The sequence below is a fragment of the Mesoplodon bidens genome (assembly GCF_964165515.1).
Source record: "Mesoplodon bidens genome assembly, chromosome: 2".
In the NCBI taxonomy this organism is placed as follows: domain Eukaryota; kingdom Metazoa; phylum Chordata; class Mammalia; order Artiodactyla; family Ziphiidae; genus Mesoplodon; species Mesoplodon bidens.
Genome location: NC_138177.1, coordinates 154614829 through 154642684, shown reverse-complemented (window position 1 = coordinate 154642684; position 27856 = coordinate 154614829). Strand labels below are relative to the sequence as shown.

Sequence of the window (27856 nt, the reverse complement as noted above, 5' to 3'; positions counted from 1 at the left end):
GGCGCCGGGCGGGGGCGGGGCAGAGGACCAGCCCCTGGCAGGATATGGGCAGCGGAGGGGCGCCCTCGCTGCCGCCCTGCCTGAACTGTGAGGGCATTGGGGGGTGCCCCCTGCGGAGGGCTGACCTGACCCGGTAGGGGCGGTGCAGCAGCCGGGGCGGGGTGTCAGTGGCAGCCGCAGGCGCGGACCACCATGTTGCGGTGCTTGCGCAGGATGACGTTGTTGCTGCTGTCGTAGTAGAGCACGGAGGTGGCGCTCAGCTTGGTGGGCGCGCAGCACGCCTTGGGGACCGCGTCAGGCTTCATCAGGTGCACCTGGCGGGGAGGGGGCGGCAGGCAGAGGCGTGAGAACCGCGGGGACCCCGTCCCAGTCCCCAGCTCCTGCCGGCCGGGCTCCAGCTGCTGGCCCCTCCCCGGCGCCATCTCTCCCCGCAGCCCTGCAGGTGCTGGCGCGAACTCTGCGCCGGCCCCGCCCACCCTTGGCCACCCCGCCGCTGCCCTCAGGCCCAGCCTGGGCACCTGTGGCTCCTGTCACAGCCCCTCCCCCCAGACAGGACGACCCTGACCCTGCTGGCCCCCGGCACGTGTGCCAGGTCCTGCCTGCGCCCCTGCAGCGCCGCCCCCGGGGTCCCCTCTGCTTCTCTCTCCTCCCTGCGCTTCTGCAACGTCCCTGATCGTGTCTTGTCCGCATGAGCTGTTTCTGGTCCGTCTCCCCCTCCAGACTGGGAGCCGGTGAAGGTCCGTGTTACACCTGCTAGCGGCCAGACTTCTAGGCTCACCCTTGGGGTGTCCGACACTGTTGTTTCTCAAAGCACCTCCACCCCTCCTAACAATTTCTAGGCAGGGATTGTTCTGGGCAGATGACCACTGAGGGCACAGGGACCGAGTCACCTGCCCAGTTCCATGGCTGAGGCCGAGGCCGCGGCACGACTGGGACCTGGCACGGGGATCCCGCTACCCTCCTCCAAACAGCTCTACCCCTAAAGACAGCCCGACTGAGTGAGCTCTTGCAGCCTCTACAAAAATATTTATCTGGAGACTGGGCAGGATGAGCTGCCGTTCACCCTGGACTCTTCATCGGGGCCCCACATGGAAGGGCCCTGAAGGCAGCCCCCCAGCCTGTCAGGGGCTGGAGAGAAAAGGGAACCTGCTTCCATCCACCGGGACCTCCCAGGCTTCATGGAGGCCGCTGAGCAGGACCTGGGCGAAGCCGTCTCATGGGGGGCCCTGTCCGGCAGCCTGGCGCCCGGTCCCCAGAGCCCAGCCTTACCCCAGAAGCCCCAGCTCTGAGCAGCCTGCTGCCAGGACAGGCTCCATCACCCCGACCTTCTTCAAGGAAGGCAGCTCCCCAGGGGTCCAGCAAATCCCATGTGACCATTGGGAAAGGAGGCATTATCCTGGGGTCCATGCTGCCTTAACTCACTTGCTCTAGGGCATCACCTTGAACAACCTGTAACTACAGTGTCCAGGTCAATGTTCTAGAAAGAAGCCTCAGCACTAAAAAACATTTAAAACACTTAGCAATAAGCAGCAGCAACAGTGCTCCCATTAGAAACTTTTTCAGCATTTAAAGTTTCCCCAGACACCAGGGCATCAAAAGCCTGTAGAGACACAAAGAGCCTAGAGGGGGGACCCAGAAAAAAGAGCCAACGGGAAAGGAACGGGAGGGGAAACCAGAAGGGCAGGGGGTACCTGGTGACTCCTGCACAGGAAGAGGGGGCAGAACCCACACGTGTGTCACCCACCCCGACCCTGAGGGTGTGTGTGACACACAGGAGGCCGAACGTGCCTGTGAACATGGTGCACGTGTGTGTTCCGAGGGCACAAATAGCCGTGTGGGATGCCCGCCTATCATGCACGGGCTGTGCCTCTGACCACCAGCAGGCGGGGCTTTATAAGTCTGGTACCCACCGCATGGACATGAAGGTCCCCCACGTGCACGTGTGTTCAGGTGCACGGGTTGGGGGTGGCCCACACGGGGACCAGTTTCTGCACCGCTGTGGGATTTCACTGCATGTGCACACAGAAAGGTTTCCATGTAGGGAAAGCTCCCTGACACAGCAGCGCTGCCATCACCTGCTGGCTGCACACGCCCCTCTCCCCTGCAAACCCCTCCCCTGGGCGTCCAGGCAGAGGGACGTGGTACTGACCAGGGACTGCAGGATGGCGTGGTTGGTGGCGTTCATGCAGGAGTCCAGTGGGAAGGAGCACTCCCCTTCACAGTAATAGGCTGAGTAGCCTTGGGGGGCGATGACCCAGTCCTGGGGGCAGGTAATGGGAGAAGGTGAGTCCCATCCATGTGCCCCTCCCGAGCCCCCCAGTCCAGCACCTGTCACAGCACAACTCAGGGCTGCCCCTTACCCCCCCTCAGCCTCAGGGCCCATCAACCCACCCTCGGGCCCCTCCCAGAGCAGTTTCCCCCAGAGGCCTGACATCCACCGGAAGACCCTCAGCAGACAGGGCTGGGCACGATCTCCGTCCCCTTCATGCACCATCAGCGCTCAGCTTCGTCCTCCCCAGCCCACCCCCAGTCACAGCAAAGGCCAGAGGCACTGCCCACCCTGGCCTCAGTTTTCCTGTTGCAGCTCTGACATTTTATGGCTAAGGATTCAGATAGTCTCCATTTTTTCACAAAAAAAAGCACTTTTCAGTACAGAAGCAACACATTCTCCCTTTAGAGAACTTGGAAAAACACAGAGGAAAATAAAACAAGAAAATCCAAATCCCCCATGATTCTACCTCCTCTTGGACATACACTTGCCATCTTCAAGGTGGGGACTGTCATTTAGGAAAGAGGGAGAGTCAGGAATTACCAGCCAGCCAAGGTCCTGGAAGCTGACATAGAGCTCATGCCGACGGCACACCTGTCGCCCATGGGAGCCGTGGACGTCGTCTGCGGGGGACAGAAGGGGCAAGGTCTTTGCTGGGGCTCCTGCCCTGTGCACCCACCACGGGGAGCTCCTGGGGCGGGGGACGCCCTGATGGGCTCATTTGTTGAGTAAATGAATGATGGGAAACTAACACATTTGGTCTCATAAAGCCCAGCTCTGCAGCTCTGCTGGCGCCGTGACCCTGGTCAAGAACCTTCAGTGGCTCCAAATGATTCCCCGTGGTTACAGCCACCCCACGCTCAGCCCAGCCTCCCCTGACTTTCAGCCTGTGACTCCCGATGGTCCACTAAACAGCCCGGGGACCCTGTGCCGTCCAGCAGCCCCTCCTCCTTTCCTCCGGAGACACCCCTGACCTCATCCGCCTCTCCAGCCATGCCCATTCCACAGGACAAGTGGCTCCCACTGAGGCCAAGCAAAGCCTGGCTCCCTGTGAAGGAAAGGAGGGCACCAGGGGGCTCTGATCCCGATGGGCTTGGCCTGGTAGGGGCACCTTCACACAAACGCTTGGATCCTGCGGGGCTCCCGGGGCAGCACCGAGGGCCACCAGGGGCATCTGATTTTGACAGGGGTGGCGGGGAGGGGGGGCCTGGTGAGCCAGGGAGGGCAGGAAGGGACTTCAGGGCGGCGAGGGCAGATGCTCAGAGCCCTGGAGACCGTGCAGTGGCTGGTCCCCAGGGTGCAGGGGCAAAGCGGTGTCAGGAAAGCTGGCTGGGTGACTGACCATCAGCCTGACCCCACTGAGGCCAGGAGGGTTCTGTCCCCACCACTTGGTCCCCAACCTCACCGAAGATCCCCGGCAGTTTGTTTGGGGGCGGCAGCTCGTTGGTTCTTTTCGGCAGCCTCCTCTTCAGGGGCCTCACTGCCCGAGGGGCTCGGACGGGGCCGGGGCTCGCCCTGAAAAAGGTGACCATGAAAGGCTGCTTGGAGCGCGGTGCCTGTTGCCCCAGCAGACCGGCCAGGCCAGGATCCACGCTGCGCCCTGAGACGGAGAGAGCAGAGAGGGCGGTCACTCGAGGGTGGGGCCCTGCAGGGGGACACAGCAGGGACCTCTCTGTGCGTGGGCCAGGAGCACGGAGCCTGAGGCTGCAGGGGACCCACTGGGCCTCGGTTTCCTCCTCTGAAGACCCGAGTCCCAAGTCCAGCCCCAGCCCCCAGCGGGCAGGTCTGCAGGAGAGGGGGAGGGTCCTCGGGAGCACAGGCTCGGGATTAGTGATGGGCCAGGGCACCGCCAGTTGTGACAGCGCTTTACAGCCTTCAGTCAGTTCACGTGATGATCTCAACCAGTCTTCATGGTGACGCCAGACCCATCATTTCACTGGGAAACATCAGAGCCCCTTGGTGACGGCTCGGAGCACCACTACCGGGGACTCTCAGAACCAGGGTTCCCGTCCATCTCGGGGCTCCGAGGCCCGAGTTCTACCTTCCACCCCATCCTTTCTGGGGATCAGTGTAGGATTTACAACACCCAGCTGGCGGGAGCGGCTGCCAGGACTCAGTGCTTGCTCTGCTGAGCACCGCCCGAGAGCAGGCCACTCACCGTCCTGATGCCCCCAAACGAGACCCCAGGCTCCACGGGCAGAGACATTTACCCCAAGTCCACGTTCAGACACGAGCATCTAATTCCAGAGCCCTTCTTATCCATTTAGGTTCTTAACCAGCGGGTTTGTGGTTTGAAAAGGAAGAAAGAGAGAAAAGGCTGTGGGCAGCGACATGACTGGGGCCTCAGCCTAGGAGTAGTGATGCTTGTAAAACTGGGATTTTACCCGCAGCTGCTTAGAGCCTGAAGATGCTGGAAAAACACACTGGTTATCCCTGGAAAAGTCACCTCCACCAGAAAAACTATCTTCCTGTACCTCTCTGTAGTTCCAATGACCTCTTGTTTTTTAATTGTCAAAGTGATATACAACAACTGTAAAGAAACTTAGAAAAAATATCACCCATAAAACCCCTCCCCTGCTACAATGCATCATTTTCATTTTTCTGGGATATTTTCATATGTTAATTTAAATTGTGAGCGTAAGAAAGAAGTCTGTATTTTTCCCAATTTTTCCACATAAACATTTTCTCGGTTGTTAAGTCTCAACTATGAACATTTCAAATGTATAAAATTCCTTTGAGTAGGTATATCTGAATATTTAGATATTAGTTCATCTTTAGACATTTATTTCCTGGCTTTCATCATAAAGATGAGAATGTGATAGAACCTCTTCATTTCCTTTCCCTGTGGAATTTTCTCACACTAGACAACAGGGGATGACTACAAGCTCACTGTTAAGGTTTCTTAAAACACAGGGCCGAACATCCCACTTCCATGTACATTTCACCCCAATGTTGCAACAGTGATGCACAGGCATATACACACATGCACATATATGTATGTGTACACACACGTGTGCATTTATACAGCTAGTGTACATATGTGCACATGCATAAACGTTGTGTTCTATTAGTGGGTCTCATGATCCTCCACTGCACATTACAGGTCAAGGACATCGCCGGCCCTTACACAGCTGTGCATTATCCCTGAGTCCATGCGCCAGAGTTGACTAAACAACTAATCGACCAGAGACTAACCTTTGACCTATGACATCACCTGCCACAAACACGCACTGGGCCCATCAGAGGTGCCACTCAGGGATGACCCTGCTGAGACAGGAGCTGACACTGGAAGGGGCCCAGGGAGAAGCCGTTCGGGGAGTCTGGGTGATGGCAGGTTAGGGTCACGAGGAAGAGCAGGCCCGTGAGGATGCAGAGCCACAAGACACACAGCAGCGCCGCCACAGCCGGAAAGGCCCGTGAGGGCAGCAGGAGGAGGCCGTGAGCGACGGGGGCAGGCGGGCGGCTGTCCTCCACGCGGCACTGGAGCGGAGCTCCACACCTGGTGGACACATGCGGCGGCCTTGGCCCAGCAGCCCTCCAGGCCTGTGTGTGCAGCTGCCCTGTCCTGTGAGTCCCTGGAGAGCCCTGTCCACTGAGAGGCCAGGGAGACCTTCGGTGCTCCTGAGGCTGTGTTCACTGTAGGCTTTTCTTTGTGCAACTGTCTGGCCAAGGATCGTATTGGGGTCTCCTGGGCACAGAGATATTGGGTCACAGGGCAGGCCCCGGCTGTCCAGGTGGTGGCCCCCAGGCTGCCTGGCTCTGGCAGGACCCTTTCCAGAAAGCAGAGGCAGGAACTTCAGAAACCTCTGAGGCCCAGGGTCCCTGCTTCTAGACCTGAACTGTGAGGGTGCTGGCAGGCATGCTGTCCCCTTTGTGAGAGACGTGGGATGTGTGGCCACACCTCGAGATGAGGGCCACACTGTGGCTTCCCCCTGCACGCAGGTCCAGATGAAGATGCTGCTCCTCTGGGCCAGGAAGGCCCCTGACACCTCCAGCCTCCCCCCATTTCTGAGTCTACCCCATCAGGGCCCGGATGTCTTGGCAGCTCCCCTGACCTATCCCATCCCTGGGGATTCATGCCCCCTCCCCCTGGGCCAGGCCAAGTTCTCTCCCCAAGGCCTCTTTCTGCTCTGGGTGCCACCTGCCCCTTCCCTGCAGCCCCTGCCCCACCTCAGCCTGCGGTCATGAATGTGACCCTAGTGCCACATTGAAGGACAATCAGGACGCCTGGCTGAAACCCTTGGAGGGGAGCCAGCTGTGACCAGGTGTGCTTTTGTCCCACAGGGTATTTATTTCCTCACCGCATGAGAACTAGGAACTCAATGCTTTTCCTTCTTTCTACTGCTGAACAGCCCTGTAACCCGTCTGCTTCTGGAAACCTCTGCCTGTCCCAGGCTGATGCTGGAAGACGTCTCCCAACATGCAGGGCAGATCAGGTCCTCCTCCCCAGAAGCCCCAGAAGGTGCTGCACAGTCCACTCAGTGACATCCATCCACTGCCCGCCTGGTCATGGTCCCCTGATACTCTGTGGCTGTCCCCTCAGGTGCACTGTCGCTCCACTCCAGGATCCGGGCCTCCCGTCAGGGTGAGGCCTCAGGGAGACCTCTCTGAAAGGCCTTCCTTGACTAGCTGTTGCTTCCTGTTCTTACCTATGAGCTCCCATCCATTTTGTGCAGCCCTAGAGCCGCACTGAGAAAGCTCAGCTTCCATGGCAGGCCTGGGTTTGAACCTCACACACGCACACACACGCAAACAAATACTCATTTTTTTCTGTTTAGTTTGTGAGACTGTGGATTCAGGATGAAGTACCTCACTGCCCCTCATGAGTTTCAAGGGAGTATGAACAAGAGGCTGGTTTAGGCTCCATAACAGAGAAGGGTCTAAGTGTCTGATCTGGACGACACAGGAACACTATGATTTAAGAAGAGAAAACCCATCTAAGTCCATTGCCCGGGTTTCTAGAACTCCTCCCATCCTAAGCCGCAGCCTTTGGCCACACACAGACGAGCTGTTTATTCACAGAGGAGACTTCCTGGTGGAATGTCGGCACCAAACAGTCTCTCCCCCTTCAGTTGCCCCTATTACCAGTTTACTGGCCACCTAGACGGTCGTGCTTCCCTTCTAGAGACATCTATTTAGCTACGAGGGGGAGAAATGTGAGAGGCAGAGGAAGTGAGGCTACAAGGAAACAAAACTTAGCGACAAAATTAAAGTCCCCAGAAGGAAAGTCAATAGGGCCAAAGGAAAAAATCTTTCATTTAGACAGCGTTTCTCCTGGTTACAAATTCACATTTATGTGTGTATGTTTTCATTGTTCCAGTACACTAAAACGGTGACTTCCGCAGACTCTGGGTGGAGTTGTTCCTCCCCCATCACTTTTCCCTACATTTCATGATTCACTCACGAGAGCAGGCACTTCAGTGAAACCTTTCCCATGGGATCATCTCAAGCTGCATAGAATTTAATGTAAAACCACAAACAGGGCGGAGGGTGATTGGAGCAGAGCTTTCTCAGAGCTCACAGGACGTATGTATAAGGTCAGTGCCTCTGTTTTCCTTTTCTTTTTAACTAAAGGCATGTCCCTCTTGAGAGAACAAAGCCTATCCAGTGGCAGCCAGTCTGGGACAGCAGGAGAAAGCCGGCCAGATGCTGGTGAAATGTAGAAATGTGATTGTGGCTTTCTCAGGATGCAATCCAGGAGGTTAAAGGGAGAAGCACACGCTCTGGGACCAAGGTTCACTTTCTGGCTAGGTTTCGACCTGCTGCATGGGTCTGAGATTCGGGGAGACGGTAAAGGTGCTCCCCGTGCTTTTTTTGATGTCCTCCACCATCAGGCCATCCCAGAGCTCGATCAGGGTCAGTCCTCTCTTTTTCTTTAATTAATTTATTTATTTATTTATTTTTGGCTACGTTGGGGCGGGCTTTTCTCTAGTTGCGGCGAGTGGGGGCTACTCTTCGTTGTGGCTCGTGGGCTCAGTAGTTGTGGCTTGCGGGCTCTAGAGTGCAGGCTCAGTAGTTGCGGCGCACGGGCTTAGCTGCTCTGCTGCATGTGGGACCTTCTCGGACCAGGGCTCGAACCCGTGTCCCCTGCATTGGCAGGCGCATTCTCAACCACTGCACCACCAGGGAAGCCCAGTCCGCCCTTCCTGTGCATGTCAAACACGGCCTTCTCGGTGATGATTCAGTCCACACACCGCTTTCCATTCAGCGGCATGGTGCATTTCTCCAAAATTTTGGGTTCATTACCCTTGGTGCAGTGCTCCATGGTGACCATCACTCTGGTCTCGGTTCTGGACACCAGATCCATCGCACCCCCCATTCCTTTCACCTTCTTGCCAGGTATCATCCAGTTAGCCAGGTCACCGTATTTGGAAACCTGTGTGGCTCCCAGCAAGGTTAGGTCGATGTGTCCCCCTCGAATCATGGCAAATGATTCATCGCTGGAGAAAAAAACAGCCCCCAGGAAGAAGGGTGACTGTTTGCTTGCCCGCATTGTTGAGATCTCCGTCCACCTCCTCTTTCAGTGGAAACGGACGCGAGCCCAAGATTCCATTTTCACTGAAAAGATGAACGGTTATACTGGGGCTGATGTAGCTGGTGGCCAGAGGAGGGATTCCTATGCCCAAATTGGCATACAGGCCGTCCTCAAATTCAAGAGCTGCCTGCTTGATGACCCGTGTCCTTATATTATCTGCAGACTTGCATATTTCATCATCCTCTTTCCGCATCGTTAAACGCTCATTTTTTTTTTTTTTTTTTTTTTGCGGCACGCGGGCCTCTCACTGTTGTGGCCTCTCCCGTTGCGGAGCACAGGCTCTGGACGTGCAGGCTCAGCGTCCATGGCTCACGGGCCCAGCCGCTCCGCAGCATGTGGGATCTTCCTGGACCGGGGCACGAACCCGTGTCCCCTGCATCGGCAGGCGGACTCTCAACCACTGCGCCACCAGGTAAGCCCAAACGCTCATTTCTTTTCTCATATTTTTCCCCCTGTATTCCTCGATCTAAGTAAATGTTAGGAACATGGATGTCCTCTGGGGCAAACGACCCCAGGTCCACAATTTCTTCAATCTCTACCACTGAGGTTCTCGCAACTTTGCACATGGGCACGTTGAAGTTCCTGGCGCTGGCCCTGAAGATGACGTTTCCTGCCGGGTCGGCCTTCCACCCTTTCACCAAAGCAAAATCGGCCGTGACGTCGTGCTCCAGAAGGTAGTGCTGTCCGTGGAACTCCCTCACCTCCCTGGGCTGACTCAGGATGGCGATGTGGCCGTCCTCTAAGTACTTGCTGGGTGCGCCTCCCTCCTGGGCCAGGGTTCCGTAGGCCGTGGGGGTGTGGAAGGCGGGCACGCAGGCGCCCCCCGCGCGGATGCGCTCGGCCAGGGTGCCTTGGGGCGAGATCTCCAGCTCCAGCTCGCCCGCCAGGTACCGGTGCTCGCAGAGCGAGTTCTTCCCCAAGTACGAGCAGACGCTGCGGGCGATCTGCTTGGTCCCCAGGAAAAGGCCGAGCCCGAAATTCCCCTCCCCCACGTTGCTGCTGACCACGGTCAAGTCCTTCACGCGTTTCTGAGCAGCGCCCCTATCAGGCTCTCCGGGATCGCGCAGAGGCCGAAGCCCCGGGCCATGATCCTCGCGCTGTGTCTCTCACGGCCTCCACGGGGTCCGCGTAGGACTTGGCACGCGCGCGGGCGCTGCTGGCGAAGCCGCACACACCGCCCGTCGCCAGCGCGGGCACCGAGCGGCCGGCGGGGACCCGGCGCCCGAGCGCAGACTCCAGGAGCCGCAGGGCTGCCATCGTCCGCTCTGCTCCGGCTGGGGCTCCGGCCCCGGGCCCAGTGGGGACAGGAGGCGGCCGTGCGCGCCCCGCCCGCGCGTCACAGGGCAGGGGGCTCCCGGCGGTGACGCAGCCGCCCGGCTGGCTCCCCGCCGCCCCGCTCCGTCTCCGCGCTCCGAGGGCCCGAGGCGCCGAGCTTCCCCGGGCCGCGAAGGCGGGAGGCGGGACCGGTCCGGACCGTCAGGCGGGACTGGAGGGATCCGGGGACTGGCGCACGGAGGCCCCGAGGCGACGTCCCTCCGGGGAAGCCTGGGCGCCGTCTCCTTCGTCTCCTTCCTCTCCATCGTCACCCTTCCTCCCCGGCGCGCTACTCCCGTCCCCCCGCCCCCAGATCCACCTGCACGTCAGCGGTTCCTACACCTGTGTCCCCAGCACGTACTGTCCTGGAACCACAGTTGTCACAACTAATCAACCAATATTGGTTTCTTATTATTTACTAAACATCACGATCTACTCAGATTTCATTAGTTTTCTCCAGTGTCTTTTTTCCAGGATCCCACCCAGGGTCCCACATTGGCATATAGTCATCACAACTCCTTAGGCACCTCTGGGCTGTTACAATTCCTCAGACCTCCCGTGTTTTTTGATGACCTTGACAGTTTTGAGAAGTACTGGTCAGGTATTCTGTAGAATGTCCTTCAGTTCCAGATTGTCTGATGTTTTTCTCATGGTGAGACTGGGGTTCTGGGTTTTGGGGACGAAGACCATGGAGGTGAAGTGCTGTTCCCACCCCGTCAGATCAAGGGTGTCTGGGAGCTACATGACGTGCTCATGGGAGCCTGAGCACCCGGCTGAGGGGTGCCGCTCAGGTTGCCCCTGCAAAGGTACTGCCCCAGCCCACGGCATACTTTGGGAAGCAAGTCTGTAAGCGTAGCCCACACTGAAGGAGGGGGAGAGATGCTACACCCCCTGGAGGGGGAGTGTCTCAGAGGGTTGTTTTATAGAACGCTGAATCAGATCCTGTCCCCCTCCACTGCTATTAAATAAGATGACATTTATTTCAGAGTTACTCTTTTGCCCACTTCTCTCAGCCTCCTCACAGCCGTTGCCTAGCCCCCTGTGCTCCAGCCATGGTGGCCCCCGCTGTACCGCAGACACACCAACCCTGGGCCCACCAGGAGGCTCTCCCCCAAACACCTGCTAAATGAATGAAGGTGTGAATCCTCATTCTACAGATGAGGAAACGGAGGCTTAGAAAGGTAAGTAACCTGCCAAGGTCACCGAGTTAGAAGGCTGCAGAGCTGAGATTCACACCCAGGCCTCTGCCTCAGAGCCTGAGGGTGTGAGCGCTTCCCCTCGCCCAGCCCAGGACGGGAACTCCTGGTGCAGAAGGCAGCTCCGTAGAGTAGAAAGAATCTCCCATTTCTTGGGGAGGGAAAACATGGACTCACTCTGAGCATCACAACTGTTGGTCCTGCAGAAGGAGAGGAGGCACTCTCGGCTGGTAGGGGGTCTCCCGCTGTCCCGCACTGCGGGAACCTCGCTCTCTACCCACTGAGCCCCCGCGGAGGGGTGGAGGTATCCCCCAGCGGCACAGGTGGAAAAGGCCAGGCCTCCAGGGCCACGTGAGGGGCTCCAGCTGCGTCTGCCGCCAGCAGCTTCCTCGGAGGAGCCCCCGGGGGAAGGTTCGCTGATGACCCGAGTCTTACCATCATCTGTTTCCACATAGAGGCGGAGTCCCAGGTCCTTGTGACGGTTCAAGAGCCAGCGGTCACTGGCTGCTGTCACGTCCAGCACCAGCCAGCCCTCATCCCCAGATCGGAGCGTCTGAAGATCCAAAAAGAACAAGTCAGACTCCCTGTGGACACGAAAGAACAATTAACCGAGGGCCGGCACAGCTGCCTTTGTGTTTCCAGTGCCCTCCTGGGGGACCATTAGTGGGGCATCTACCCGGCCTGGCTCTGACCTGGGGGCCTTACATGCCTTTTCTCACTGCGTCTACCGTACAAAGGTGTTACTGTGCCCGTGTACAGCTGCGGAAACTGAGGCTCAGGAGCTCAGTGACCTGTCCATGGTCCCACAGCTAGGACAGTAGGATGGGGACTTGAATCCAGGACTGATGCTGGGCCTCTCCCCACGGTGACACGAGGCCTCGGGCCAACCATCTTTCTTCTCTGAGGGTGGGCTGCCCAGGAAGCTCCCCTTCTGTCCTCCGGGAAATGTCCCCCCCGGCACCCAGGGCTGGGCCGGACCCTCCGACAGAGGCTTGAGCGGGCCCGCGGGGCGCAGGGCAGGCACCTGTTGGACTGCTCCAGGACCACCTCGAACATGCTGACGTGGAGGGTCCAGTTGAGCAGGTGGGTACTGGGCAGCTTGTAAATCCTGAACTCCGCGGCCGTGACGGCCTCCCCCGCCGGGATCTGGGTCAGGTCAAAGCGGAACTCCTTCCACTGGAGCTCCTGGTGGCCCAGGGTGCGGTCCCGCTCCACTGCAAGACAAAGTGGGGCTGGTGGTCACTTGGGGTTCCAGCTCGGGCTCTGGGGTGGGCAGGGCCAGGTGGGGTCTGGGGGCCTGGGCAGTCTGGGTGGGACCGCTCCCTCCTCGAGAACAGGCTTGTCCCAGCTCTGCCTCCTGGGTGCCGAGAAGGCTCCGGGAGCTGTGTCATGAGGCGCCTGGCACGGCACCTGGCACACGGCAGTGCCACAAGGGCAGTGTCCATGTCTGGTCCGCAAGCCCCAAACCCAGCCTGCCCAGCTCAGCACCCTGCTGGCTCTGGGACCCACAGATGGGGCACAGGACAGGTCCCTCCTCTGGGGAGATGGACATCAGACCCAAGGCAGAAAAGGGCCACGGTGGCAGCAGGGACATAGCTGAGTACACTTGAGCAGGATGGGGCTCCCGGAGTCAGCCGGTATGTGGATGGGAGTTGAGGGGAGAGAGGGCTTTGGAGCTGGGCCTTGAGGGGTGAGAGTGAATTTGCCACGATGTCAAGGGAGAAGGACGCTGCAGAGGCAGGGTCCAGCCTGAGCAAAGGCCTAGAGCCGAGGAACGACAGCACTGGCAGGGAAAACAACAGCCATAAGACCCAGCAAAGGGTGAAAGGATGGCAGGACCCTTTTTGGAACAAGGGGAAGCAGGAAGGGGGCCGGAGGGAGACATGGAAAGAACCAGGAAGAGATGAGGTAGGATGACAGCTCCTGGAGATGCTGGGTCAAGTGCTGGGGAAGCTGGAGGGTCCCATGGCATGATCTGAGCAGGCTTCCCGGAGGAGGTGACACCTGAACTGGCCTTGAAGGATGGGACTGAGTCTTGGTAGGTGGATAAGGTGGGGGAGAAGACATTCTAGGCAGAGGTCCTGCACAGGTGTGAGGTGCTGGGGCCGCCCACCATCCCGCAATATGCGGCTCAGGGCATAAGTCTGGCTGTGGCCTGACTGCGGAGAGCTGGAATTCTGGCCTCGGAGCGTGGGCTGTGCTCTGGCCAGTGGGGGGTCAGGGCTCTGGGCAGCAAGGGAGTGTGGTTTGAGGGTAGAGTGGAAGCTATTTGTGGAGGCGAGGGTAAAGCCCAGGCTGGAGGGGACCCAAGGCAGGCCAGTGGCAGGGCTGCTCTAACAGTCTGGGCGAGAGACCACAGGAGCAGAATAAACCCCATATTTCCCCAGCTGCCCGGAAATGCCCAGGACAGTATATTTAGAGCGTCTCACTTTAGCCTCCTGTCACTTTCAAACACTAAAAATCTGTGTTTCCGCAAAGCAGGGGCGGGAGCCTCCCAGAGCCTTCCCCCAAAACCAACACTGAGATTTTAATTACACGTCTGTGAGTCTTTTTAAAAATTCTCTCTCTGGCTACTGGACTCAGAGACCACAAGTCACCAGGCTGGTGGCAGAGGCGGATGTGGGAGCACTTCCTGTCCTTGCGGTGGAGACCAGGTCCGGTGATGGATGGGCAAACAGCTGTGCTGGGCGGGGCCAGTAGACGCATGTTTGGGCAGGAGATGGGCGTTTCATCCCCTGACCAGGGAGGAGAGGAAATAGAACCTCCATTGTCTGACAGGGTGCTGGAGCCGCAGTAAATGCCCAGCCACGAGCCAGGCTGTTCCAGGGGCAGCGTGACATAAGAGGATCCGGGTCCTCCCATACAGGCAGGGCACGGAGGGCAGGGTTCTGGACCTTTGCCGAATGATGCTCGCCATGAATATCACCATAAGAGTCCCGTCCTCCCTACACACTCACACACAGAGCTTTAGGGACAATTTCTGTGGATTCGGTAACTGCAGAGACCACCTCGGTTACATGGCTGTGTAAGCATCCCTGATCTGCAGGATGAAATAGGTCCCGGCTGTTGGCTGTCACAGGGTGTGGCCCCGAGAATAAGGAGGGGTCACTCAGCCACGCCCTGAGCCCGACCCCTCTCAAAGCATTCTTAAGTATATCTGCCCCCAAGGCACAGTGGGTGACCCTTGGTGTGTCACTGGGAACCTCTGTCTGCAGGCCTGACACTGACTCATTCATGTTGTATCCACGACTGAGGGAACAACCACAAACCTGCCAGCTCCTGCGGGCACCAAGCTCTGTGGCCTCCCTCCCTTGCTGAGCTGGGGGCCCGCATGTGCTGGGTCAACAGAGCCCTGTTCACCTGGGCTGACCCCAGTTCCAAACTGCCATCCTGTGGGTTTGTGAAATCGATGCCCACCCACACCCTCACCCCCGCAACAGTTCCAGCACAGGAAACTGCCCACCCCAGCAGTTCCAGGCAAGCACTAGAGGTGGGACACTTTTAGGAAAATGATTTTCATCAGAAATTGGTGAAATGTCCTGAGTGTGGAACTGGGTAAAGAGAGTAACTCCTTTATCTGACAGTCAATGGAGAGGGGAGGGCGAGGCCACCTGTGGATTTGCAGGTTTTTCAGTGCCTGTGGCTTTGAGTTAGGAGAGAGAGTTCCCAAAAGCTGGTGTTCTGGGAAAGCATTTTCTGGCACCTCTATTTCCCCCTCATTAACTGTGCAGACCGAGCCTGCTTTAGCCAGAGAGGCAGCTTAGGGCATCCTGGAGGGTTCTGGCCAGTGGTCAGGGGCTCACTGCAGGCCTGTCCCTGCACTGACCAGGTATGGAAATCCCCTCTGGGCCTGGTCTTCTCCTGTGTGAACTGGGAATGAGGAGACACCCAGCTTTCCTCACAAGTCCATGAAAGGACTTTGTAAATAGGCAATGGACTGGGAGGGATGGCTGTTCAACAGGAGTTTGGAATGAGCCTGACTTGCAATCTCCCAACTTTGAGCCAAGATGAGATACCCTCATCTTTTTTTTTTTTTTGCGGTACGTGGGCCTCTCGCTGTTGTGGCCCTCTCCCGTTGCGGAGCACAGGCTCCGGACGCGCAGGCTCAGCGGCCATGGCTCACGGGCCCAGCCGCTCTGAGGCATGTGGGATCTTCCCGGACCAGGGCACGAACCCGTGTCCCCTGCATTGGCAGGTGGACTCTCAACCACTGCGCCACCAGAGAAGCCCGGAAGGGGAGATTTTGAGTGATTGTTTTCTAAATAAGTGTACTCATCATTTATTTATTTATTCATTAATTTATCAAGTTCAATTTATAAACAAAATTATCAAGTTCTTACGGTATGTAAGAGTCTGTTCTGACTGGGAGCACAGCAGTGAACAGACAGAACAAGACAGTGCATTCACAGTGTTTACAGTCTAACAGGGGAGACAGAATAGAAACAAACAAGACAAATAAAATAGGGAATGTCATTTCTATTGTAAGTAAAATACAGAGCATGATGGTTTCAAGAGGATTGGAAGGGGTGGGGGGGCTTGTCCTTGGGTGCTCAGTATGGCCTGTGAGAAGGAAACAGGTAAGCACAGATGTGCGTATTCTCACATGGTGCTGGTAGGGATACCATGGAGAGGAATTTGGCAACATCCTTTTGCAATACCCTGGCAAAATTACCTATGAATTTATCCTTTGACCCAAGATTCCCAAAGACACACTGGCAAAGACATGAAAAGACAGGCACAGTGCACTTCACTGGCCACAGACAAGGGAGCAGACAAAGGTACGTCTGGCTCCATAGGTACCTTGACATGTTTATTTTCCACAAAATTATAAAAAGCTGCCCAAAATGTTCAATCCCTGAACCAGCTTTTCTGTCTGGAGAAGCAGCAGCAAATTAATTTACTTTCTGGATCGCCTTAATGCAGCCCCCAGAACAATAAGCAGTCACGATTCACCAGTGAGTGCTAACTGGACCCTTGGCCTTCGCCTCCAGCCCCTGATAAACCAGCTCCGGACCCCGCGGTTGAGGGGAGGGCCCACAGGAGGAGGCAGCCTCCACCACCCCGTCTGTGGCCCTCATTCTGCCTTTCCATGTCTGAGGCCCTGCACCCACAGCTCAGGCTAGAGCTCCAGGTGCCACCCGCCCAACACCTACATCGGCTTTGGCTATTTTTGTGCCCTCAACAAAATGTAGAGTCACCCGGACAACCTAAATCTGTCTTGTTCCTGACCAAAAAGTAAGACTTCAAAAGACACCCCCTTCCTCCAGTCCAGTGTGGCTATTAAGAGAATGGCATCTTCTAACCTGACAGTCCTTCCTGCCCTCAAACCCTTCCCCAGCCCCTCAGGGCCCATGGGAGGGTCTTACGCTTGGCTCTGCTGTCCAGCCACCGCCCCTCACCCACACAGGCTGGCCCTGCCCATCCTCACGGCCTCCTGGGCCTTCTGGTGCAAGCACCCTCCCCCTGGAGTCCCTCCTCGAAGCCGCTCTCTCCGGGGTTGCCCCATTCCGCCAAGTATAGAGGCTACTTTCTTCTCGGTCCAGCTGTGAAAGCCCCCTTGCTCGCCTCTGACCCCACACACATCAGCCTGCCGGTCTCTCCCTTTCCCTGTCCCGGGGGTCCCCGTCCCCGGTTCATCTGCCCTCTGGGCGGTGACCAATTTGAGGACAGAGACTGAACAGTGTGGGGTGGAAACGGGAGGCCTCAGCAGTCTGCTCATCCAGCCCCTCGTGCCCCGGGGGCCCAGAGAGGGGATGCCCGGCCCCTCATCCCAAGGGCTCCTGGTCCCCAGGACAGCGGCTCAGCATCCAGCAGCGCAGCCCCTGGGCTGGGGCGTCCTGCTGGTCTGGGAGTGGCTTCCGCGTCACCGAGGGTTTCCAACCCAAGCCACCCACGTTCTCACTTTACTGTGGGACTCGCCTCCGTTCACGGCCCAGCCCCCGAGGTGGAGGACAGGCTCCCTCGGGGCCCCCGGAGGCAGATGGGCTGGGCCCGTCTGGCTGGTCCTGCCAGTAACAAGGCCGAGGGGCCCCTCAGACCTAAGGAAACACCCAGGTCTCCGCGGCCCGTGCGGGTCCCGAGTGAACTGCAGAATCCATCACCTCCCGGTTCTGCCTGTTCAGGGCTTCCTCCCGCCCAGGAATCTCAGCGCTGCCCAGAGCAGGCCCCCCGCTTCACTGCTGGGGGTATTTTTAGTCAGTTCTCATTATTGACTTTTTCAAGCGCTGTTTCCATAAATGGCTCTGTGCTTATAATTACTGGTCCAGGCCTCGGCCGGCTTCAGAGCCCAAATTGAAAGGGAACAACCTGCCCACTGCACCACATCAAGCCCGCCAAGGCCAAAAATAGATCCAAGGAGATGTGAGCAAGAAGGATGCGGTTCCTCCAGTTCAAACCCAGGAAAGACCTGAACTGTGGGGCTTTCCAGAAAGACGTGGTCACGGTGACACATCCCCTCTCTCCCGTGGAGAATGGGTGCCCGTGAGGAGCGGCGGGTGTCCTCCCACCCTGTGCCTCAGCCCTGGAGGAGCCCCATCAGTGGGCAGGGAGGGTGGGGGGCACATTCTTTTGTGGGAGCTGGAAAGGCCTTCGTGGCAATCCTGCATGGATGGGAAACTGAGGTCCAGAGGGGCAGAGACTTGCTTGGGGTCACGTGTCAGGTTAGGGGCCCTTCACGTGGACTTGCAGACTTGGAGCCCATGTAAAATGAGTGGCCCTGGACTTTCTGGGTGGCGATACTGGTATGGGGGAATCACCTCTCCACAAGATTCTTCCATCCACAGGTGCCTGAGAGGTGGCCTGCTGAGGCCACTGTTCTCCAGGCAGGGCCCTGCGGGGACTCGGGTCCCAGGGGAGGGCCAAGGTGATCTGAAAAGATGGGGAGGCTGGAGGGACCTCCCTGGCAGCCCAGTGGTTAAGACGCTGTGCTTCCAATGCAGAGGGCGTCGGTTCCATCCCTGGTCAGGGAACTAAGATCCCACATGCCGTGCGGCGTGGCCAAATTAAAAAAAAATAAGCAATAATAAAAAACAAAAGACAGGAGGCTGGCCCTGCTAATGTGCCATCTGTCCAGGCCCAGAGTCAGATTTGGTCCCCGTTCTGAGGTTGTTCATAGTTTCTTAGTAGGGCCGGGGCGGGGGTAGGAGAAAAAGGGACTGGACGTGCCCCTGAATCACACAGGCAGAAAGCAACTCCATTCCTAAGAGAAATACAGATGATCAAGGTGGAGGGCGCTCGTGGAGATGCCTTGGGGAGGAGTGGTCAGAGAACACTTTTCTAGGCAACATAGTTGAGAGTGGTGGAAGAATTCTGACAAGCAGAAATCGAGTAAAGTATCTGAGGCAAAGCACGGAGGTGGGAAATAATGCGTCAGCTCCCATTTTTTGAGCACTGAACTGTGTGTCAGGCACCATCTTGGACATGTTACACAGGCCATTTTTGTTCAAGTTTACCTAACTGTGTTAGTTATCTATTGCTGTGTAACAAATTACCCCAAATATAGCAGCTGAAAACAACCAACACTTATTATTTCACATGGTTTCTGAGGGTCAGGAATCCAGGTGCTTAGCTGGGTGGCTCTGTCTCAGGCTTTCTCATGACGTGACAGTCAAGCTGTCAGGTGGGGCTGTGGTCTCTGGAGACTTGACTGGGACGAACAGATCCACTTCTCAGCTCACACTTGTGGCTGAGGGTAGAAGGCTCCTCATGTGGACCTCTCACGACATGACCTTTCCTCAGAATGAGTCATCTTGGGGGGTGGCAGGTAGACGGAAGCTGCAGTGTTTTTATAACCTAATCTTGGAAGTGACACAGCAACCCTATTGTCACATCCTATCGGTCACATAGGCCAGCGCTGGCCCAGTGTGGGAGGACATAAGGGTGCGAAAACCAGGAGGCAGGGATCATTGAGAACTATACTGGAAGCTGGCAACCACAGCAACCCCGTGAAAGAGGCATTCTTCACCCCATTTGATAGCTGAGAACACCGAAGATCAGGGAAGTTAACGGATTTGCACAAGACCACACCCAGAAGCCCCCAAGGTGGGATTAGAGTCTAGGTGTGTCTGTCTCCAAAGTCTACATTCTTTCTCCCCATCCACAGCCTCATCAGGTTGGGGACATGTCAAGGGAACACCACAGGGTTCTGCTGGACTAGAATGTCAAACGCCGAGTGCCAGGCTGGCAAGAAGGAACACGCAGAAGGATCCCAAGCAGGAGAAGCCATGAGTGGATTTTCACTTGAGGAACTGGAGTTCCAAGAACAGGCTGAGAGCTTTTTTACCTCCATGCCTCCCCTCTGCCTGGACACCTTCTCCTTTCACCCGCTTCTGACTAAGTTCTACCCTTCTTTCAAGGTCCAGCACAATGCCACCTCCTTCAAAGCCTTCTCTGTCCCCCAGCTAGGAGACCATTCATTCCTCCCCCTCTTCTGGCCTTGTTCATCCGCCACGAATGAGAGAGGGACCTGGTCTGTCCTCTGCAGCACTGAACCTTCATGCTCATATCTGAGTGGGGGAATGGCCATTTCTCCCACTTTGCAATCATATACATTGAGTTGTCTGTGGGCCTAACTTTCCCACTGTAATGAGCGGATCTTGGGCTGGGGCTTGTGCTTTGGAGTGGGCACCAAGATAACCAGGGAGGGCAACAGCACACAGTAGGTTCCCAGGAGTGTTTGTGAAGCAATGACCTCAGACTGAAGGATCCAACCTTCTCCATACCTGGGTCTTGCAGCCTTTGGCTTCCCCAGAACCCTTCCTGTATTCAGAGCCCTAGACTCTTCTGAAGGAATGGCTGCTGAAGGGGGCAGAGCCAGCAGTTAAAGGAAATAACTGGGTTTTACTTCTGGTCTTGTCACTGACCAGCTGGACTTGGGCTAAAAACAAACAAACAGTCAAACCAGGCTAACATTTACTGAGCATTTACCAGGCACTCTTTCAGCCCTTTACATAGAGTAAGTCATTTAATGCTCATAGCCATCCTAGGAGGCAGGAACTATTATTGCTCCCATTTTACAGATGAGGAACCTGAGGCACACAGCAGTAAATAACTTACACAAAAGTCATATAAATATATCTTAGGTCAGACTTCCTGGGCAACAGGCTGAGTGGGTAGGTTTAGTGGAGAGTGTTCTTGCAGGGAACGAGCAGGAGTGGGCACAGCTGAACAGGTGACGCAATCACAAAAGGGCCAGCCCAGCCCATCTGCACGGGGAGCTCTGGGCTGATGGCCCTTCACAGTTGTCCCTCCTTGAGGCAAGGGGGCTGGGCATTTATACCCCAATAAGCCAGTCATTGGATGTGGGGTGTCCTCAAGGAGGGTGCCCAACCTTGAGCAAGAAGCTGGTGCATTGATGTTGAGAGAAGAACCCAGCCGTCAGCAGCCCACCCTCCAAGCAGCTGGTGCAACAAGTGACTCAGTCCCAAAGAGAGTATCTGGGGAGCACCATAGCATCCACTAAAAACAAGTGGTAGAATGGGGATCTGATCCTGGAACCGTGCTCTTACCAGTCGGCTCCAGGTCGCCAAGCAAATGATGGGGGCGGGAGGGTAGACAAACACAGCAGGCTCTTCCTCATAATTCTGGCTGCTGTTTACTGAGCGGTGCCAGGCGCTTGCTAAGTTTTTCAATGCCTTAACCTATATAACCATTGCACTATGATACAGGTATTATTATCCTGATTTTAAAGATGAGGAAACTGAGATGCTGAGCCTTCAAGTAACCTGTTCAAAATCTCACAGATCTCAAGTAGCAGACCCTGAATTAAAACCTGGTCTTCCCCACTGTGCTCTCCCACCTCCAAGGCCAACCCTCCTCACTGCTGTGACCCAGTTTTCATATCTGCTCCTTTGGATCTGGGTACCCAGGACCTTGGGCCAGTCAGTTATACTCTTTGAGACTAGACTTCTCCCCTGTCACCTAGGGGCAATAGTAGTCATTTACCTCAGAAGGGTGAGAAAAGACTGAGAAGATGGGGGCAGGGAGGAGTAGCCAGTCATCAGGGATTCATAGGGCACACCATTCTGATGGCCAAACCGGGTTTTGGAGAAAAGAGACCCACCTTCAACTCTTGGAAAGAGAAATACCTTTGGAAACCATCAACAAAATGAAAAGGCAACCTACTGCATGGGAGAAAATACTTGCAAACCACATTTCTTGGTAAGGGGTTAATATCCAAAATATATAAAGAACACATACAACTCAATAGCAAAAAAGCAAACAATCCAATTTTTAAAATGAGCAGAGGAACTGAATAGACATTTTTCCAAAGAAGACATACAAATGTCCAACAGGTGCCTGAAAAGGTGCCCGACATCACTAATCATCAGGGAAGTGCAAACCAAAACCACAGTGAGCTAGCGCCTCACACTTGTTAGAATGGCTACTATCATCACAAAGACAAGCGATACCAAGTATCTGTGAGAATGTGGGAAAACGGGAACTCTTGTGCACTTTTAGTGGGAAGGTCAATTGGTGCAGCCACCGTGGAAAACAATATGGAGGTTCCTCAACAAATTAAAAATAGAACCGCCCACCACATGATCCGGCAATCCCACGTCTGGATATATATCCAAAGGAAATAAAAACAGGATATCAAAGAGAAAAACGTGTAAGTATGGTAGTGGTCACTTGGCGATACGTACAAGTATTGAATCATTATGTTGCACACCTGAAACTGATATAATATTATATGTCAAATATATCTCAATTTCAAAAAAGATATCTGCACTCCCATGTTCATTGCAGCATTATTCACAACAGCCGAGATGAGGAAATAACCTCAGTGTCCATCTACAGATGAACAGATAAAGAAGTTAAGGCACGCGCGTGTACACACACACACACACACACACACACACATACACACAAGGGAATGCTATTCAACTATGAGAAAGAAGGAAATCCTTCCATTTACGACAACATGGATGAAACGTGAAGGCATTATGCTAAGTGAAGTAAGCCAGAGAAAGACAAATACTTCATGATATCACTTATGTGTGGATTTTAAAAAGTTAAAAAGTCAGAAGAGTAGAAAACTGGTTGCCAGGAGCTGGGGGTGGGGGAAATAGGGAGAGGCTGGTAACAGGGTACAGTCTTTCAGCCATAAGTTGAATAAGGTCTGAGGAGCTAATGTAAAACATGGTGACTATAATTGATAACACTATTATATAATTTTGAAATTTGCTAAAAGAGTAGAAATTAAATGTTCTCACACACAAAAAAGAATACATATGTGAAGTGATGAATGTGTTAATTAACTAGATGGGGGGAATGTTATATGTATATGTATAGCAAATCATCCTGATGTACACTTTAAATAACTTACAATTTTATATGTCAATTATACTTCAATAAAGTTGAAATAAAAATAAATGAATAAAAGGTAGATAGATAAAAAGAAAAATAATGTGGTCACTTAATAGTCGACTTTCAAGATGGATAAAGGATTTATTGTTAAGTGAAAGGCAAAATGGCAAAACGGTGGGCATTTAGATTCCACTTTGTAAACAAGAATAACACAAATTGATAAAATATCAGGGCTGGTTGCTGGGGAAGGGCTAAGCTAAAGGATTAAACATTGGTTCTCCCTGAGGTAGACAGAGGATTACTAGGAGCTTCCATATTATATGTTTCTAGACATATGGTCTGAATTTTCTATCATGAAATTCTATAATGAATCTATACGGTATGCATTTTCTACAGTGAATATGCATCAGTTCTATAAATCCCAAAACAAAGATATTTTGAAAATCATGTTCCCAGTTTACAACACACTGTATTCACATTGAATACAGCCCAATTCAGCAGCACGTACTGTACCTAATGATGGGCCCTGGGCCGGGGGAGAGGCAGCTTCCGTGTAGGACAAGAGCAGAAGATGTGCAGGCAGGGACACGACCAGCTGTGTGGCCTTGGGAAAACCACCTAGCTTCTCTGAGCCTCACTGTCCTCTTATTAAACAAAGATATGACAGTAATTGTGAGATGAAATGAAAGGACAGACATGGAGGTTCTGGGCATGTGGTCACCACTGGGTGTCATCTCACACAATCCCTGAACAGCCCCTAGCGTGGGTACTGTGAGTATCTCCATTTTACAGAGGAGAAGACTGAGGTTCCTAGAGGTGGACTGAAAATGCAGATCACACTGAGAGCAGTGGGTGGAGTCAAGATGCAAATTCTGTTGAGTCCCAGGTCAGAACCCCCAGCCCAGTCCTGCCTGCCCTCCCACTGTCCATCCGCTCCCGGTTTCCAGAGAGAGGCGTCACTGTCTAGACCACGTGACAATCACCTTGTGGCTGATGTACTGTTATCTGTCTCTCTCTCCCACTGGAAGGTCAGCTCCACAAGGGGGGACTTAGTTTCATTCCCTGTTATATTCCAGGAACTAGAACGGAGCCTGGCACAGAGCAGGTGTTACATGACAATTTGTGGAGTGAATTCAGGAAACTATGTAAGAATTGCCTACTAAAGAACCAAAGAAAGTGACCCTGGGGCTCACGGAGGTGAAGGTCAGGGGGCTGAGCAGGACCCGGGCCAGGTCCCTCGCTCGCACTGAGCCCTGTGTCTCCCGAATCCAACAGCCTCAGCTCATCCTCACCCCTGTCCTCAGCCACCCAGGATCACGGGAGTGAATTAGTCCAGTCCAGGGAAGGGTCAGGACAAAAGTGAAGATGGCTCATCCAGTTCTGACTACACTTCTGCCTGCAGTGCTGTTTGTGCCTCAGTTTCTCACTCTAGAGCATGGGCACCTGGTGCTCCAAGGAGAGGAGGTGGAGAAGGGCTCGGGAGGAACATGCAGAGGTGGTCTCTGCTGCCTCATCCCTCCCTCAGGGCTGGCTGGGCCGGCCGAGGCCCTCGGGGGTCCAGCCAGTCACACCGAGCTGGGCGGAGGGATGGGTGGTGGTGTGAGAAGCTGCCTCCCAGGAGCCACAGGGCCGGAGCTGGGAGGCACCTCGTTTTTCTGACACCATCGCTGTGGACTGGACAGGAAAGCAGAGGCCCAGAGAAGGGAAGGGATGTGGCTCGGGACGTGCAGGAGTCCACGGCAGGCCCAGGAGGGACAAGAACCTGGGCGCTGCCTCCCAGATCAGGGCCTCCTCCCCTGAGCTCAGGCGGCACCAGAGACAGGCTCTGTCTGCTCCTCGAGGGCACCGGCCCCGTCACTGTGTCCTGGCCAAGGGGAGCCAAGAGTCCACAGGCGGAGATCGACAGGCAGGCCAGGCAGGGCCCAGCTCTGACCGCAGCCTTGGCCCCCAACACAGGCCCTGTCAGTCACGACACGGCTCCTAAAGCATCTGCTCAAAAGCAGAGGCCTGACCCCTGGACGGCAGGCCCAGGCCTCTGGGTCCTACAGATGCCACTGACGGTCAGGGGCCCAGCAAGCACCAGGCCCGGCCGGCTGCTCAGGAGCTGATGAGGCCAATAGCAGAGGTGGAGCTGGAGCCAACAGGTGTGGGAGCCTTGGCATGGGCGCTAACGCCACAGCAACTCTGCTGTAAGACCCCACTGTGGTTCAGGGGCCGCTGACATTCAGGGGCCTGGAGCCGGGGCCTCCAAAGGAGGAAACCATCCTGGTAGGTTCTAATCCCCCACATCAGCCTAGGTAATTACCAGTTAAAACTACTTGAACTGAAGGAGTTTTACTAGTGCAATTAGTACGTGAGAATAAAGAAGGCCCTCAGACAGCTGGCTGGACTGCCCACAGGCCAGGCTTCCACTGAACAAAGATCTGCTTGTTAATCCACAGCGTCAGAGGCCTTAGATCTTCATGAAACACACAGAGGTGGTGTGGGAAGAAACTGAGATTTGGAATCCACAGCCTGGATGATGCCATGGACGTGCTGTGTGGCCCTGGGTTGGTTATTTAACCTCTCTGAGCCCATGAAATGAGGCTGGTAAAACAGCTTCACAAGTTGCTGCATGGAAGAAATGAGTATTTATAGGACTATGGAACTTCAAATGCTAGTTTTTATTCAAAAACAGATAGAAACACCTTTGGCTGACTTTAAAAATCTGTTTCTGGGTTTCACATGTCTATAAGACATGTGGGGACATTTCCATCACATCCACACCAAGGCTGAGCAGCAGCTGGGAGGGTCTGGTATCAGCACTGACCAGGGCCAGGTTCACCCTAAAAAGGGGGCTGACTTTCTGCCCCTCCCCCTCTGTCAACCTATCACACAACAACTCTGAGGATGGATCACTAGGAGCCCCATTTTACAAGGAGAGATCTGAGGCTCAGAGAGGGCAAGGGACTTCCCTAAGATCACAGAGCAGAAGCAGGAGGGCAACCAGCTCCTCCTGAGCTCAGAGTGCTGCTCGACTCACAGCAGCAGCTCCAGGGCAGTGCACCCCTTGCCCCAGGGGATGCTGGGGGAAGAGGGACATGGGCTAGGCGGTGACTCATTCAGATGGACGGCTCCCCTGGAGGCATTCTCAGGGTGACTGCATCCACAGCTCTTCTTGGTCCTGAGCCCGGGGTCAGCATGACCCCAGCACGGAGCTCCAGCCTCAGTTCCACATGTGGTCGCCACCCCTGCCCTCTAACCAGGAAGGTGGCATCTAGAACCCGCCAGCCCAAGTCCTGTGCCTGGCACTGGGCTCTCCATAGAGGTTAACAGCTGCCTCCTGCTGCTCGCTCCCCCACCTGTGCCCATCACGAGCTCAGGTTTGGGGGGTACGGGCCTCCTTGAGGCAAATGGCTGAAGACCCACAAAACTTATTGTCACTCTGACCCCTGGGTTCCTCTGCCGAAATCCCTCTGAAAGCTCTCTCCACCTTGAAAGCCTGCCCTCCTGACACAGAAATGTCACCTCCTTGAGCACTGGATGGAGGGCCAAACAACCTGGGCCTGTCCTGGCTTGGCCACATAGAGGCCACGTTGTCCTGAGCAAGACACTGCCTCTCTGAGCCTCACTGTCCTCATCTGGGACATGGGGGTGAATATCATGTCGCTAACAGGGTTGTTGGGAGGGTCAAGAGTGGTGCTGTAGGTGAAGGGAGGCTGGTGACCATGGCAAGGGTCCTCTCCCTGCTCTGGGTCCCAAAGCTCTCCCCACCTGGGGCTGAGCTGTAGTCCTTGGGTCCCCAGGTCCAGCCTAGTGTCTGCCTCAGCTCAGACTCCTGCCCCTCACCGGCCACAGACAAGAGGCAAAGCAGATGGGGGACATATGTTCATGAATGTAGATTAAAGAGAGTTTAGTAATGGAAAACTTATCTTTGAGAACTTTAAGGGTAAATGGCTCTACGATTTGGAGTATAATTTCTGCAGAGAGGAAAAGCTGGGCTTTACCTGGGAGGACAAAGAGGGTCCAAGCTGCCCATCAGGTCATTCAATGGCCTGGACACTCATGCCATGACAAGCCAAGTCCCGGGTGTGAGCCCAGGGTGACGAGACCACAGTCCCTGCCCCGCTGAGCTCAGAGTCTACTCCTTCCCCACCGTCCCACCCCCCAGCAGCACCCCACCCCCGGGTGGCCCAGGGAAGAGGCTGCTGTGGACTCAGAACATCTGGGTCCTCATCTCGACTCTGGTGCTTTGATGACGTGACCAGGGTTCTCCACGCTGAACTTTGTCCCTCTCTTCAGTACCGCCCTTATCAACGTGACGGCATCACAGCCTCTGTTTATTCATCTGTCCCCCCAGGACGAGACTGTCTTCCTGGCACTGCCCGCGTCCCCCGACACTACATGAATCTTACCATCGGGTGTGTTTGGCCGCGGGTGCATGTACGCCTCTGGGACTCACATCCCTCATCTGTCCCTGCCGGATCGGCAGCTCACCGACCCCCACCCCCCTGAGACTTCGCTGCCCTGACCCGGGCGGTTTTCCCTCCCGCGGTTCCTTGTCCACGACAAGGGGATTCCCCGTTCCCAGCAGGGCGCTCGCCCTGCCCGAGGTGGCGCACACGCCCCCGCAGCCCTCGCTCAGCCCCCGAGGGGCCCCTCGGCCCGCCGTCCCCCACGCGCCTTCACGCTAGGTCGCCGCCGCCCACCCCGGGCCCGCTCTCACCCATGTTGACGAAGCTCATGACCAGGTCGGCGCGGCCCAGGCGCCGCTCGGGGGTCCCGCCGTCCTCGTCGTCGTCGCCGGCCATGGCGCGATACATGTCCAGCATGAAGAGCGGCGCGGACGCGGGCAGCCGGGCGGCGGCGGGCGGCGCGCGGGGCCGGGGCCGCCCGGGCAGCCCGAGCACCGCCAGGATCTCGCGCTGCAGGTCGCGGCGCTCGCGCGGGCCCAGGCGCCGTTGCGGGCAGCCGGGCGAGGGGCGCGGGACAGAGGCGCCGCCGCCGCTCAGCGCGCACAGTGCCAGGCCCAGCAGCCAGAGCGGCCCGGGGCGCGCGGCCATGGCGGGACCCGGGCGGCCTCACCGCGCGCGCATCCGCTCCCGGCCGGGCCCGGGGCTGGGGCCGCCCCGACGGCGAGCAGCGGACCGGGCTTGGGGACGGCGAGACGGGGCGGGCGTCGCCCGCTAACGCAGCGCAGTCCCCAGAGCGCCCGGCCCGCGGCGCCTGTCGCGGCTCCGAGTAGTCGGATGGGGC

At 56.0% G+C, this 27856-nt stretch overlaps 1 protein-coding gene and 1 pseudogene across 3 annotated transcripts; both read right to left on the bottom strand.

Moving 5' to 3' along the window:
• Positions 1-164: 164 nt before the first annotated feature.
• Positions 165-27663, bottom strand: BMP8B (bone morphogenetic protein 8b; the record flags this gene model as incomplete). Of its 2 annotated transcripts, none has more annotated exons than XM_081225247.1 (7): positions 165-314; positions 2093-2260; positions 2813-2892; positions 3675-3869; positions 11750-11898; positions 12339-12528; positions 27327-27663. In XM_081225247.1, 7 exons carry the CDS (start codon positions 27661-27663, stop codon positions 165-167), a joined length of 1269 nt encoding a protein of 422 aa, XP_081081373.1. The 2 variants fall into 2 exon arrangements, with proteins under 2 accessions (XP_081081373.1, XP_081081374.1); XM_081225248.1 differs by having other exon boundaries at positions 2150-2260.
• Positions 8017-10061, bottom strand: LOC308613136 (succinyl-CoA:3-ketoacid coenzyme A transferase 2, mitochondrial-like; annotated as a pseudogene). The gene is made up of 3 exons: positions 9169-10061; positions 8393-8960; positions 8017-8132 (listed from the first exon to the last, which is right to left on the bottom strand). The product of its transcript is annotated as a succinyl-CoA:3-ketoacid coenzyme A transferase 2, mitochondrial-like (transcript).
• Positions 27664-27856: the final 193 nt, after the last annotated feature.